Consider the following 16929-nt stretch of genomic DNA (forward strand, 5'->3'; position numbering starts at 1 on the left):
GGTTGGCCGGAGGGGCATGGTTATCCCGAACTCTCCTGCCTAATTCGTCCCAGGCGTCTCTATTGGGGCCAAGTCAGGCGAATATGCTGGCCAATCCATCCTGGTGATACCTTGATGTCTGAGAAAGTCCGTTACCACCCTGGCGCGGTGGGGTCTGGCATTGTCATCCTGCAGAACTGCCCCGCCGCCAATTTGCTGAAGGCCTGGGAGAACCAACGGCCGGATAATCTCATTCAGATAGCGGATTCCATTCAGATTGCCATCCACCACATAGAGGGGGGTCCTGTGGTGGATAGAGATGCCGCCCCACACCATGACGCTGCCACCACCGAACCAGTGACGTTGTCTAACGTTAACGTCAGCGAAGCGCTCCCCAGGACGTCTGACTGGAGACTAAACCTGGACTCATCAGTGAACATCACTCGACCCCACTGAACACGTTGCCACCGCAGATGAAGCGTGCACCAGTGACGTCTGGCCGTTCTGTGACGTGGTAGGAGTGGTGGTCGAACAGCCTGGCAACGGCAGCGTAGATTTTTGGCTCTCAGACGATTGCGTATGGTTTGATCAGACACTGGAGTTCCAGTCGCAGTCCGCAGATTGTCACGTAATCGGCGTGCAGTGGTTGTGCGTTGACGTAGAGCCATATTGGTGATGTAGCGGTCCTCTCTATTTGTAGTGCTTCGGGGTCTTCCCGAACGTGGACGATTTCGAACAGAATTCGTTGCTTGGTACCGTTGCCACAGTCGGCCAACGACACTCTGACTGACACCAAGTCTCAGAGCAACATTTCTTTGCGTATTGCCATCCTGAAGCGAAGCAATAGCCCTTCCTCGATCTTCGATAGTCAGTTGACGTCGTACCATTGTCGAATTTGGAGTGTGCACCGTACACGAACGCAAGCTCCAATTATACGGAAATTCAGCATTGGGAACATGGAATACACATGCAAAGCGTGCAAATGAAGCGCTTTGTGAAAAAGCAAGTTATGGGCACTTAGCAGACCTTTCGCTTTCGCCCTAATTTACGTGCAAATGTAAGCATGTTTTCGCCATTAGAACTAGTCGACAGTGTCAATGACAGTGGAATTTAATTCATTTATGGGTTGCTTAGACCCACTTTCGTCAAAATGGAACAATACCATGCGTGACATTATGGTCTAGCTAATATAATTGACATTCAGAAAATAATGTCGAAAATATCGTCTGACCCTTAAATTCTTTTGAGTAGTATATATACTTTAGTCAAGTACTGACAGTCCTGTAACACTTTCTCTATTACGTTCAGAATGGACTACATGTGGTGGTGTGGTACACTTTAGTCCAGTAGTGTCAGTACCGTAACAGTTTCTCTATTACGTTCAGAATGGACTATATGTGGTGGTGTGGTACACTTTAGTCCAGTAGTGTCAGTACCGTAACAGTTTCTCTATTACGTTCAGAATGGACTATATGTGGTGATGTGGTATACTGTAGTCCAGTAGTGTCAGTACCGTAACAGTTTCTCTATTACGTTCAGAATTGACTATATGTGGTGGTGTGGTGTACTTTAGTCCAGTAGTGTCTGTACCGTAACAGTCTCTCTATTACGTTCAGAATGGACTATATGTGGTAGTGTGGTATATACTTTAGTCCAGTAGTGTCAGTACCGTAACAGTTTCTCTATTACGTTCAGAATTGACTATATTATGTGGTGGTGTGGTATACTTTAGTCCAGTAGTGTCTGTACCGTGACAGACGCTCTATTACGTTCAGAATGGACTATATGTGATGATGCGGTAAAGACTTTAGTCCAGTAGTGTCAGTACCGTAACAGACTCCCTGTTACCTTCAGAATGGACTATATGTGGTGTTGTGTTACATACGTTAGTCCAGTAGTGTCAGTACCGTACCAGACTCTCTATTACGTTCAGAATGGACTATATGTTGTCATGTGGTATCTAATTTAGTCCAGTAGTGTCGGTACCGTAACAGACTCTCTGTTACCTTCAGAATGGACTCTATGGCGTCGTATGGTATATACTTTAGCCCAGTAGTGTCAGTACCGTAACAGTTTCTCTATTACGTTCAGTATGGACTATATGTGGTGGTGTGTTACACTTTAGTCCAGTATTGTCACTACCGTAACAGTCTCTCTATTACGTTGAGCATGGACTCTATGCGGTCGTATGGTATATACTTTAGTCAAGTACTGACAGTCCTGTAACACTTTCTCTATTACGTTCAGAATGGACTATATGTGGTAATGTGGTATATACTTTAGTCCAGTAGTGTCAGTACCGTAACAGTTTCTCTATTACGTTCAGAATGGACTATATGTGGTGGTGTGGTACACTTTAGTCCAGTAGTGTCAGTACCGTAACAGTTTCTCTATTACGTTCAGAATGGACTATATGTGGTGATGTGGTATACTTTAGTCCAGTAGTGTCAGTACCGTAACAGTTTCTCTATTACGTTCAGAATTGACTATATGTGGTGGTGTGGTATACTTTAGTCCAGTAGTGTCTGTACCGTAACAGACGCTCTATTACGTTCAGAATGGACTATGTGTGATGATGCGGTAAAGACTTTAGTCCAGTAGTGTCAGTACCGTAACAGACTCTCTGTTACCTTCAGAATGGACTATATGTGGTGTTGTGGTACATACGTTAGTCCAGTAGTGTCGGTACCGTAACAGACTCGCTGTTACCTTCAGAATGGACTATATGTGGTGTTGTGGTACATACGTTAGTCCATATAGTGTCAGTACCGTAACAGTTTTTCTATTACGTTCAGAATGACCTAACTGGCTGTTTGAATAGTGAGACAACGGTCCACAGTGTGTGTGGCAGTATATCATTGCTATTTCCAAAAAGAACAATGGTCTTGACGCCGGTTAGATAAACATTAAAACCAAAAGAACAAAAGCGATCGGGTTTGGCTTGAGGTTTTTTAACTTTATTATTATGTTGTTCTTTTTGTAATTTTCTGTAAGCGATTTCCTCTATCCTTTATAAGCACGATATTAAGATAGATTACACGTTCTACACGCACTAGCTCTTGCACAGATCGAATTTCTTCTGTCCTTTATGAACACAATGTGGCCAGAGGAAACTAGAGCTGTCTTTCATATCGCCGTTTTCTCACACCATTTGTTTGTGACAAATTTATTGCACATTTTTAAACTATTATCTAGGGCTTTAATTACAAACCTGAATATAGAAAACCTGCGGTGATAAGTATAGACTCGACACATGAAAAGGACGTCGGCTTCTATAATGGACATCAGATTATGCAAAACTCTACGTGTTATATTACACTAAAGGATTAATGCTGTGACTACTGATTACATGTTGTAATCTCATACCCAGATAGGAACATGCATTTGAGAAAGAGCTCAACAGATCATGGAACTTACAACGTCATGATTCTGTAGTTTTTATTAGAATGAGGTGTTCCTAATGGCAATCCTCTGTGACGATTTGTTTATTAGGTCAGTTGGTAAATCACTGGAGTTACTAAAATGATAGATGTGTTCCCAATGGCAGTCAACTGTGACGATTTGCTTATTAGCTCAGTTGGAAAATCAACGGAGTTACTAAAATGGTAGATGTGTTCCTAATGGCAGTCCACTGTGACGATTTGCTTATTAGCTAAGTTGGTAAATCACTGGAGTTACTAAAGTGGTTGATGTGCTCCTAATGGCAGTCCACTGTGACGATTTGCTTATTAGCTCAGTTGGTAAATCACTAGAGTTACTAAAATGGTAGATGTGTTCCTAATGGCAGTCCACTGTGACGATTTGCTTATTAGCTCAGTTGGTAAATCACTGGAGTTACTAAAATGGTAGATGTGTTCCTAATGGCAGTCCACTGTGACGATTTGCTTATTAGCTCAGTTGGTAAATCACTGGAGTTACTAAAATGGTAGATGTGTTCCTAATGGCAGTCCACTGTGACGATTTGCTTATTAGCTAAGTTGGTAAATCACTGGAGTTACTAAAGTGGTTGATGTGCTCCTAATGGCAGTCCACTGTGACGATTTGCTTATTAGCTCAGTTGGTAAATCACTGGAGTTAATAAAATGGTAGATGTGTTCCTAATGGCAGTCCACTGTGACGATTTGCTTATTAGCTCAGTTGGTAAATCACTGGAGTTACTAAAATGGAAGATGTGTTCCTAATGGCAGTCCACTGTGACGATTTGCTTATTAGCTCAGTTGGTAAATCACTGGAGTTACTAAAATGGTAGATGTGTTCCTAATGGCAGTCCACTGTGACGATTTGCTTATTAGCTCAGTTGGTAAATTACTGGAGTTAATAAAATGGTAGATGTGTTCCTCATGACAGTCCACTGTAACGATTTTCTTATTAGCTCAGTTGGTAAATCAACGGAGTTACTGAAATGGAAGATGTGTTCCTAATGGCAGTCCACTGTGACGATTTCCTTATTAGCGCAGTTGGTAAATCACTGGAGTTAATAAAATGGTAGATGTGTTCCTAATGGCAGTCCACTGTGACGATTTGCTTATTAGCTCAGTTGGTAAATCACTGGAGTTATTTAAATGGTAGATGTGTTTCTAATGGCAGCCCACTGTGACGATTTGCTTGTTAGCTCAGTTGGTAAATCACTAGAGTTATTTAAATGGTAGATGTGTTTCTAATGGCAGCCCACTGTGACGATTTGCTTATTAGCTCAGTTGGTAAATCACCAGAGTTATTTAAATGGTAGATGTGTTCCTAATGTCAGTCCACTGTGACGATTTGCTTATTAGCTCAGTTGGTAAATCACCGGAGTTATTTAAATGGTAGATGTGTTCCTAATGTCAGTCCACTGTGGCGATTTGCTAATTAGCTCAGTTGGTAAATCACCGGAGTTATTTAAATGGTAGATGTGTTTCTAATGGCAGTCCACTGTGACGATTTGCTTATTAGCTCAGTTGGTAAATCACTGGAGTTATTTAAATGGTAGATGTGTTCCTAATGGCAGTCCACTGTGACGATTTGCTTATTAGCTCAGTTGGTAAATCACCGGAGTTATTTAAATGGTAGATGTGTTCCTAATGGCAGTCCACTGTGACGATTTGCTTATTAGCTCAGTTGGTAAATCACTGGAGTTATTTAAATGGTAGATGTGTTCCTTGACGATTTGCTTATTAGCTCAGTTGGTAAATCACCGGAGTTATTTAAATGGTAGATGTGTTTCTAATGGCAGTCCACTGTGACGATTTGCTTATTAGCTCAGTTGGTAAATCACTGGAGTTATTTAAATGGTAGATGGTTTGAATCTCCCCAGAAGGTGTGCATTTATTCAGTACAGTTGGAGCCTTGGTGGCACGGTCCAAGGCCCGGTCCAGACTCAATATTTAATGACGTCACACGCATACAATTTGTATGGCGTTGTCTTGACATTACTGTCTCAGACTCTATTGGAGTTTCCAGCACCAGGCCAGGAACCGAGGTTATAAAACCTTTAGAGTCCAGACTCAATCTCAAATGAAAGAAATGTTTTATTTAACGATGCACTCAACACATTTTGTTTACAGTTATATGGCGTCGGACATATGGTTAAGGACCACACAGATATTGAGAGAGGAAACCCGCTGTCGCCACTTCATGGGCTTTTATTTTCAATTAGCAGCAAGGGACCTTTTATATGCACCATCCCACAGACAGGATAGTACATACCACGACCTTTGTTACACCATTTGTGAAGCATTGGCGGGAAAGAGAAATAGCCCATGGGTCCACCGACAGGGATCGATCCTAGACCGAACGCGCATCAAGTGAACACTTTACCACTGGGCTAGGTCCCGCCCCCAATCTCAAATGGCGTCACACGCATACAATTTGTATAGCGTTGTCATGACAGTGCTGTCCAAGACTCTGTTACAGTGTTGAGTCTAGACTCTAAACGTTTTATAAGCACCAGGACAGAGATCCTTTACGTAGCTTCTCTTGAGGCAGATGTTTGTAGCTGTGTTAGTATACTGTCAGTAGCTAGTGCAAATTTACCATAAAAATGCTCATTTAAAAGGTCTGTTCTTCGAATTACGCCAGGGAACGTTGATTTTTGTGCCTTCTGACTGAAATGATTTCAACAAAAAAGCAACCAAAAACCCCAACAAACAGTGCAGTGAACATCGCTGTTTAATGGTCCATTCCTTCTAGTGCATGCTTTGGTATAATTCACTGGTATGTCGACTAATAAAATACCCATCCTGATTTGGTTTTGAATTTCTCAGCTGACCAATAGCTTTGCGATAGGCGAACTGTAATTGGTTAATATTTTAACTGATATTTACAGAAGAAATGTCATCTGGACATGGTAATTAACACAATTCTCTCAGATCTACTGGTTGAAGACTAGATGAGCAGACGTCAATCAGACTGATTTATTTTTTACAGTTTTGAAAGTGAAAAGTGATAGATTTGATATATTCACTGGGTTCTCTGTGGTTGACTTCGATGCAATATTTCACGTGCTGCTGAACTAGCAATTCTCCTGTTTGATTCATTCGTTCCTCTTGACATATATATGTTACAGTTTTGTATGTGAAAAGTGATAGATTTGATATATTCACTGGGTTCTCTGTGGTTGACTTCGATGCAATATTTCACGTGCTGCTGAACTAGCAATTCTCCTGTTTGATTCATTCGTTCCTGTTGACATATATCTGTTACAGTTTCTTGTGTGAAAAGTGTTAGTTCTGAAGTAACAATTCTCAACATTGATCAGTTCCTGTTCCTGTTGACATATCTGTTACAGCTTCTTGTATGAAAAGTGTCGGTTCTGAACTAACAATTGTCAACTTTGATCAGTGCCTGTTGATATTTCTGTTACAGTGTCTTGTGTAAAAAGCATTAGTTCTGAAGTAATAATCCTCAAATTTGACCAGTTCCTGTTGACACATATCTGTTACAGCTTCGTGTGTGAAAAGCATTAGTTCTGAAGTAACAATTCTCATCTTTGATAAGTTCCTGTAGGTGTTGTACCAGAACCGACAGGAACATGGTTCCAGCGTCAGCAGCTCTTCTTGTCTTCGGTTGTCTACTTCTATCAATGGTTTCCAGCCTGGAGATAAACATGGCTGTTATTTTGCCTTTTGATAATGCAAGACCATTCAGCATTCAGAAGATTAGACCTGCCATAGAGATGGCCAGAAGAAGACTGGAAAGAGACCAGGTCCTTTCAGAGTCCACGACAATTGTGTTCCATTACGAAGACTCTCGTTGTGACATTGCACATGGACTTAACAAGGCCATCAAGTTGCATATTGGCATTGAAATGGATGTCTTTTTAGGACCGGTGTGCGACTTTGCTGTCTACCCTGTTGCAAGGCAGTGCACATTTTGGAATCTGCCTATTATCTCCGGTGGTGCCATGGCTGGTGATTTCACTGTCATGAGGAAATCTATTTTCTTCACTTTGACAAGAATAGGACCAGCGAATTTCCATTCCCTGTCGAACCTACTGTATTTAATTCTAAGTCGTTTTAAATGGAAACGCTTGAAACTTTTATATGAGAGGGCCAGAAACATCCAGTATGTAGTATGTTACATAACACCATACCTTGTGATGATGAGCCTTCAAGCCAAAGGAACATCAATTCAAATGGACTATTTCAGGTTGAACGACAATCAAGATTATGCTGAAATGTTTTCCAAGGAAATTTCCACATACTCAGGTAAGTGGTCTGTTTTGTGCCTTAGTCCAGTACAGGTCTTACCACAACAGTTCTTATATTACGTCCAGAATGGCCTGTATTCAACTAGTGCTATATGTACAGCCAGTATGTTGACTGGAGAAGAACCACGAATCTGTAATATATAACGTGAGCACATATCCATTCCTCTTGAGCACTGGAATCCTACATTTCATAAGAATCCATACAAGGAGAGATATATTGCGGGGTCCAGAAAATGCACCACCAAATCCCTGTTTCAAAATCTAACCATTATCCTTACCACTATCAAGTATGGACTTTTATTATATTGCCAAAAAGTCTTCGAGGAAATTGGTATTAATCACATGTGAATTCTTAAGAACTCGAAAGATGTACTTGGAATTATCTAGTCGCAATCCAGTGTTAAAATATTCGATTTTTCAACACTGTACACAGCGATTCGCTGAAATAACCTTAAGGAAAAATCCTTATCTTAACCAAGGAGGCACTTGTTTCTAAAACAAGTGATGACAAATACAAATATATAACTATCTGTAATAGATCTGGGCCCGGTTCCTCCAAGCGTTCTTAGCCTATGATAAACTTAAGTGCATACAGCAGTTATGCACTTAAGGAGAGCTTAGTGCTAAGATTGCTTCGTTAACTGAAAGTAAATCGAGGCAAATGTATACTGAAAAATGTTGGACTTCCTCATTGGCAACATGTTTGTCAGATTTGAGGATAGAACATATAGATAGGAAGTAGATATCCCAATGGGCACCAAATGTTCTCCATTACTCGCTTGTTTCTTTCTTTGCGCATACGAATAAATGTTCTAGGTAGGTAACTAGTTAAATGTGCTCAGGGGTTTCACACAAGCCCATCACGAGTTCAGTCTCTGATAAGATCAGGGAACAGGCTCAGGACAGAAAAGACTTTCTAACTAATCCGGCTAAATCAAAAACAAAGTTTAATTTAACTGTTTGACATATTGATGATCTATATCAAATCAACAATAATAAGATCATTTATCATCCATTAAAGGGTTTGTAGGAGATATCACTGGCATTATAATTTGCGATATATCCTGCGATATTTTTCTAGGAGATATCGCTTCATATAATCTTGATTGGTCAAACTGTAATCACTGCATTCTAATTAAAATGAAAAGAATGATAATGGATGATAAAAAGAATACACCTATTGTGTCTTGTGATATCATAATTTATCAACATTCATTGATAAAAGTACTGATGAATTATGATATAACAAGACACTTGGGGAATATCCTCTATATATTACCATTAATTGATTTACGCACCACAGTTATAAGCAAATTATAGAAATTATAAAAAAAATGGTTCCATACCTTGATCAACACATAGATATTGAGAACAACGTTGGCCTTCCTAGAAATGTATATGATAAAACGTATGACTTCGGCTTTCCAATAGTCTTCAACATTTTTATGGCAGACTCTCTGAGGTAATTTCACAATGAGTGACTAAAATGATGTACGATGCAATTCCTTATTTTGACCTTGTACATCATTTCGACTCTGCCATGGGCAGAGATACGATTTTGAATATTGTACACCATTTTGTCATTCAGATTTATGATTGTCAGTACAGCGAAGGAATAGTCCACAGTATCTGTGGCTGTCTACCAAAAAAAAAAAAAAAGGTTTCTTTAACGACACCACTAGAGCACATTGATTAATTAATCATCGACTAATGGATGTCAAACATTTCGTAATTCTGACACAGTCATCCGAAAAAATCTGCTACATATTTCTTAATGCAGCAAGGGATCTTTTATATGCACTTCCCAATAAACAGGAAAGCACATACCACCGCCTTTGTTCAGTTGTGTTGCACTGGTTGGAACGAGAAAATACCCAATCAGTTGAATGGATCCACTGAGGCCTACGAAAGTAATTACTGCCAACCACAATACTGCATGAAATGGATAGATTAAAGGTGCAGACCCTAGTTTTAACCCATAACAAAATTGACGCTAAGTTTAGTTAATTTACAAACCTGTGACTCATTTTGATAAAGTTACAGTAGAGTGAAAGAAGAGTATGTGACGTTAACGCGGGAAATATCATTAAAAATAGACTAAAACTCGAATCAATAAACCGCTACTTCTCAGACGCACGTTCGTTTTCAAAAATATGAAAAATGTTGTTAAAACACCAAGATGACCAGAAACATTTCGATTCTACGGAAATTGATAATCTAAAGAATACAATGTAAGTAATGTTTGATTTCAGTGATAATAAACAGCTCTAATAGCGAAAAATATGCTGTAGTGTTTAAAAGCTAGGATCTGTCGCTTTAACACTAAACTTTGTTTTGTCAGTCTTCATTAGACTTGTGGGGAGCGGGGCGTACCCCAGTGGTAAAGCGATATTTTGTCGGTCAAGGATACGGTTTTGTTGTTCAGTTTCATTTTGGCACCATATGAAAACTTAAGATTCTTCATATTCAACTTTCCGATTTATTTAGCCACTTTACCAGAATAATTGCAATTCGAATTCGCTGTGGTAGACTGCTATCGACAAATCTTATGAATTGTTGTCCCACATGTGATAAAGGTAAAGTCACTTCTGAACGTAATGATAGAGAAACAATTACGACCAGAGTTTGACTAGTTTGTACCTCTGATGTCGGCTTTTGTTTACTCTTGACGTCGTTCCTTGAGCTACGTCCTGTCCCAAAAGGCCGTGGTATATGCTTTCCTGTCTATGGGATCATGGGCGGATCCAGGAAATATTTTTAGGGGGGGACCAAAAAAGAAGGGCACATTGACTCGTCAAAAGGGCACCTTACTACAAGTTTTGATATTTACAATTAATATGAATTCCTACAGTTCTACGTCATAATATACTAGCAATAATGAAGTAAATTGGCGTCACTCGCGTTAGAACCTCAATGGGGCCCCATTGAGACTCAATAACACAGACACATATCTGCAAGCTTGCGCATGTACACGAAAATCTTGATTTCATTTATCTACAATATAATTATTGTTTACTTAAAAAAAAAAAAATTCTACAAACAAAAAGGGCACTTGGACATTTTGAGGGCACTTGAACAATTTTTGGGGGGGACGCGTCCCCCTGGTCCCCCCCCCCCCCCCTTGGATCCGCCCATGGGGATGGTGCATACGAACGATTCCTTGCAACTAATAGAAAAATGTAGCGGGCTTACTCTCTAAGATTATAGCAGTACGATTTAGGTCAATCAGTTTGGTACTTAAGGTGCTTGCATCGCAGGATCGAAACACCTTGGTGGATCCATTCAACTGACTGGTCAAATGGCGTGGTATGTGCTATCCTGTATGTGGAAAGGTGCATATAAAAGACCCCTTTCTGCTAATGTAAACAATTTAGCGAGTTTCCTCTGATGACTACGAGTCAGAATTAACAAGTGTTTGACATCCAATAGCTGATGATTAATTAATCAATGTGCTCTAGTGGTGTTGTTAAACAAAACAAACTTTAACGTTATTTATTATTATTATTATTATTATTATTATATTATTATTATCATCATCATCATCATCTTGTTCACCATTACAATTATTATTATTATATTATTATTATCATCATCATCATCATCATCATCTTCATCATCATCATCATCATCATCATCATCATCTTGTTCACCATTACATTTATTGTTACTAATATTTTTTGGTGCACGATTTGGTTTGAAAAGTGGTTAAATCAACATCATCATTTATATTTGTTTTGTTTGGGTTTTCTTCACAATATCGCATTTACAAGTGTTTAAATTCTAGACATTGTGGGGTTGACTAACATCGAGGGGGTTCGTGGGGGTTCGTGGGGTGTGCACCCCCGTAAAATTAAACTACATGTCCTGAAATGCAATTTTCTGCATTCTACAAGTAACATTCATCTCTGCCTTAAGATTACTACAAGTTATATTTTTGATTCAGACTTATTGGGGACCCTCTCTTTCCCCCTCCCCCTCCCCCACCCGCTCCGCCATGGCTGGCGTGGCCTTGAGTTGTACTAAACAGAGGGTTGATAAAACGATATTAATGTCCATGTTACACAGTGTGAGACGTGCACTAGATATCACACAGCTAGTGTTTCCTCTAATCTTGGTAAACTCGATAGGGCTAGAGGGAACTTGAGCTGACTTTCATGTGACTTGTCTGTGACATGCTTATTATGCAACTCTTTATGCGTTCGTTATGTTGTTTGGCGACACCAACTGATCACTGTTATGAATACTGATTGCCTGTTGGAATATACAGACATTTAAAATTAAGAATGTTAACTTGGCATATGACATCAAAGATGATAAAATATGGATAAATCATATTGAAATCAAGATACAATTTATCATGCTCTAATCAGGAAGGAAGGAAGTAAGGAAATGATTTATTTTACAACGCACTCAATACATTTTATGCTCTAATCAGACTGACTTGAATGAAACTGATATACCTAATACAGTCTATTGTATGAAAAACATTATTTCTAAAATACAGACCAAGTTTTGTTTGGATGACATGGCTAAATTCTTTGTCATGCTGCCAAAGTAACAATTCTCAAGGTTCCTTAGTTCCTTCTTCTTCTTCTTCTTTTTTGTTCACTCTAATCATGACTGTCGAGTCCTAAATAGGTTGCTATTTCAACTTAAACAATTCTTCTAAACATCAGGTTGAACTTAAGGTGTTCTTTGTCGCCATGTAATTCTTCTGCCAATGATACGTAAGCAGGCAAGTCTTGGTCTCTTTTTTGTTGATGCTGGCTGCAAGGGGGCTGTTGTCTCTTCTCCCTGTCTAAATAGGCACACTTCTGTATTTGAGAGCTTGAGGCTGTGTAGGTGGCTGTTCAGTCTATTGTATCTTGTTCTTAGTCTACAAATGATGGCCCGATCCTGAGACCCAATTCCATCATGATTTCGCAGACAGCCCTTCTTGTGTGAAAAGCGTTAATTCTGAAGTAACAATCCTCTAGTTTGACTAGTTCCAGTTGACATATATCTGTTACAGTTTGTTTGTGTGAAAAACATTAGTTCTGAAATAACAATCCTCAAGTTTGACTCGGCCCTGTAGGTCTTGAGTCAGATCGCTGAGAACCGACAGTGACATGATTGCAGTGCCAGCAGCTCTTCTTCTCTTCAGTTGTGTTCTTCTGCCAATTGTTTCTACCTTGCATATACACATGTCTGTCATTGTACCCTTCGATGATGCTAGTCCCTTCAACGTTCGAAAGATCAGACCTGCCATAGAGGTGGCAAAACAAACACTGGAAAGAGATCAAATCCTTTCAGAGTCTGCAACAATTGTGTTCCATTACGGAGACTCTCAATGCCACCACACGTACTCGATGAACGAAGCAATCAAGCTGCACATGCGTCATCAAGTGGACGTCTTTCTTGGACCCGTCTGTGACATCGCTGCCGCTTGGATCGCCATTCAGTGTTGGTTGTGGAATCTGCCTGTTATTTCCAGTGATACGATGGCCCTGGATTTCACAATTTACAAGAAAACTCTCTATTCGCATCTCACCAGGGTGCGACCAAACCGGCCTCGGTGGCGTCGTGGTTAGGCCATCGGTCTACAGGCTGGTAGGTACTGGGTTCGGATCCCAGTCGAGGCATGGGATTTTTAATCCAGATACTGACTCCAAACCCTGAGTGAGTGCTCTGCAAGGCTCAGTGGGTAGGTGTAAACCACTTGCACCGACCAGTGATTCATAACTGGTTCAACAAAGGCCATGGTTTGTGCTATCCTGCCTGTGGGAAGCGCAAATAAAAGATCCCTTGCTGCTAATCGGAAAGAGTAGGCCATGAAGTGTGTCCTTAACCATATGGCTGACGCCATATAACCGTAAATAAAATGTGTTGAGTGCGTCGTTAAATAAAAAATGTCTTTCTTTCTCACCAGGGTGGGACCAGTGAATTTCCACTGTCTGCGAAACCTACTGCTTTCAATTATAACTCACTTTAAATGGAAACGCTTGAAACTTATTTACGATAAAGCGGGATATGACCTGTATGTCAAGAGATTTTGCGAACTAGTAACGGGAACTGTGTATTTTGGCAGAAACGCTTCAAATGAAACAACATCTTTTCATTTGAATAACATTCAAGATTACGGTGAAATGTTTTTAAACGAAATGCCAACAGACAGTACTGCCCGTACTGTAAAAACTGTTTCCTGTTATCTCCAGAATTTACTACTTTGAAGTCATAGGCGTACGAGCTCCCATTTTTGTAAGGTGGATGGGGGTGGGGGAGGAGGATTTTTGTCCGAATTAAACAAAAGTGCCCGAATCTGGATTACAACGTTTATTCATATTAGCATTACTGCCAAACAGCTATATAGGGTTGTAAACGAATAACTATGCATTTGTACATGGATTACAACTAATATTGTGGGTAAAACAATGAAAATACATGGTGAAAAGTGTTCAGGCCAGCTGATTTTTCCTCGAATTTCTCTTTTGTTTTTGCCCGAATTTGAGGATTTTTTTTACGAGTTTATTTTATTGGTGTTGTTATTGTTGTGTGTGTATGCATTTGTTTTGTTTTGGGTTGGGTTTTTATAGTTGGGAGGGGATTTATAGTTTTGGGTGGGTTTTTTTGTTTTGTTTTTACCTTTTTTAAGCTCAGAAGAGAACTGGATTCAACAGTATATTAAGATTGTCAGAACAGTGTAGCAACTATCCATATAATTTGTTTGAGAATATCACGGCAGTTTTCACCCACAATAAAGAAAGTTTGTTTTTGTATAACGACAGATGTTGGATATCAAACATTTAGTAATTCAGACATATTGTCTTAGAGAGGAAACCCGCGACATTTACTTTTGAACACTGCGTATTAATTTTGAGCACTGACCGGCCTCGGTGGTGTCGTGGTTAAGCCATCGGACATAACACTGGTAAGTACAGGGTTCGCAGCCTGGTACCGGCTCCCACCCAGAGCGAGGTTTGTCGACTAAATGGGTAGGTGTAAGACCACTACACCCTCTTCTCTCTCACTAACAACTAACCTACTGTCCTGGGCAGACAGTTCATATAGCTGAGGTGTGTGCCCAGGACAGCGTACTTGAGCCTTAATTGGATATAAGCACGAAAATAAGTTGAAATGAAATGAATTGCAAATCGAACACATTCCATGAATAGAGTAAATTCCTCCTTTAAGCATTGACCACCATCGCTATACAAAATCTCACATCCAATACTGAAGAACAATACTAAATACTAATTATACTCGGTGCTAATCAAGTAACACAAGACAGGAGTATACTATTATAATTATTTCCTTTTAGTTATGGTTCTGTGTGCCTCTCCCGATACCGTCCGGGAAATCATGATAAAAGCGCACGAGCTAAACTTCGATAATGGCGAATACGTCTTCTTAAATATTGACCTCTTCAGCAGGTAATATTGTGTTAATGATAGTTGAACATACTCCAATATTGACCTGTTCAGCAGGTAATATTGTGTTAATAATAATAGAACATACTCCAATATTGACCTGTTCAGCAGGTAATATTGTGTTTATTGATAATGGCGAATACGTCTTCTTAGATATTGACCTGTTCAGTAGGTAATATTGTGTTAATAATAGTAGAACATACTCCAATATTGACCTGTTCAGCAGGTAATATTGTGTTTATTGATAATGGCGAATACGTCTTCTTAGATATTGATTTCTTCAGCAGGTAATATTGTGTTAATAATAGTAGAACATACTCCAATATTGACCTGTTCAGCAGGTAATATTGTGTTTATTGATAATGGCGAATACGTCTTCTTAGATATTGACCTGTTCAGTAGGTAATATTGTGTTAATAATAGTAGAACATACTCCAATATTGACCTCTTCAGCAGGTAATATTGTGTTAATAATAGTAGAACATACTCCAATATTGACCTCTTCAGCAGGTAATATTGTGTTTATTGATAATGGCGAATACGTCTTCTTAGATATTGACCTGTTCAGTAGGTAATATTGTGTTAATAATAGTAGAACATACTCCAATATTGACCTCTTCAGCGGGTAATATTGTGTTAATAATAGTAGAACATACTCCAATATTGACCTGTTCAGCAGGTAATATTGTGTTTATTGATAATGGCGAATACGTCTTCTTAGATATTGACCTGTTCAGTAGGTAATATTGTGTTAATAATAGTAGAACTTACTCCAATATTGACCTCTTCAGCAGGTAATATTGTGTTAATAATAGTAGAACATACTCCAATATTGACCTCTTCAGCAGGTAATATTGTGTTTATTGATAATGGCGAATACGTCTTCTTAGATATTGACCTGTTCAGTAGGTAATATTGTTTTTATTGATAATAGGCAATATTTCAATATTGATCTCTTCAGAGGGTAATATTGTGTTTATTGATAATAGGCAATACTTCAATATTGATCTCTTCAGCGGGTAATATTGAATTTATTGATAATATGTAATACTTTTATTGATAATGGAGAATAGTTCAATATTGACCTCTTCAGCAGGTAGTATTATGTTTATCAATAATAGAGAATATTTCAACATTGACCTCTTCATCAGGTAGTATTATGTTTATTGATAATAGAGAATATTTCAATATTGACCTCTTCAGCAGGTAATGTTACGTTTATCGATAATAGAGAATATTTCAATATTGGCCTGTTCAGGAAGTAATAATATGTGTATTGATGATTGGGAATACCTCTAGAATTGTGTTTGTTGAATACTGAACTCTTCAGCAAATTATGTTGTGCTTCTTTACAATTGAGAATAGTTCAAAATAATAATAATAATGATAATGATGATGATGATGATGATGATGATGATGATGATGATAATAATAATAGTAATAATAATAATAATAATAATAATAATAATAATTATTATTATTATTATTATTGTTGTTGTTGTTGTTGTTGTTGTTATTATTATTATTTAGTATTTATTTTTGCTGTTGGTTTTTGTCTTTATGTATATTTATCCTGCAACCACTGTTTCTATTGACAGAATACGATGACGGATAAAGCTACTAGCAGGATATGACGTTTTACGTCACTACATTACATAATCGCTCATTTGACCTCTAGGTCATCATCGTACAATGTGGCTAAAATAACTGAAATAATAGCTAACCCCCTTATTTTTTTATGGTCTGCAGTAATTTCTCATTCTTACCTTCACAGGATAAAGCCGATATCCGTCGTCGTAAACTAGTTATTCTCTATTTATTTCAGTGAGAACGCCCTTGTTCGTCTCTGGCACTGAG

At 38.8% G+C, this 16929-nt stretch overlaps 1 protein-coding gene across 1 annotated transcript; it reads left to right on the plus strand.

The window, feature by feature from the left end:
• Positions 1-6988: 6988 nt before the first annotated feature.
• Positions 6989-16928, plus strand: LOC121373097 (atrial natriuretic peptide receptor 1-like). The gene is made up of 4 exons (XM_041499545.1): positions 6989-7664; positions 12785-13108; positions 14964-15075; positions 16898-16928. The coding sequence occupies exons 1-4, from the start codon at positions 6989-6991 to the stop codon at positions 16926-16928; spliced, it is 1143 nt and encodes a 380-aa protein (XP_041355479.1).
• Position 16929: the final 1 nt, after the last annotated feature.

Source organism: Gigantopelta aegis, chromosome 5, assembly GCF_016097555.1.
Source record: "Gigantopelta aegis isolate Gae_Host chromosome 5, Gae_host_genome, whole genome shotgun sequence".
NCBI classification, from domain to species: Eukaryota; Metazoa; Mollusca; class Gastropoda; order Neomphalida; family Peltospiridae; genus Gigantopelta; species Gigantopelta aegis.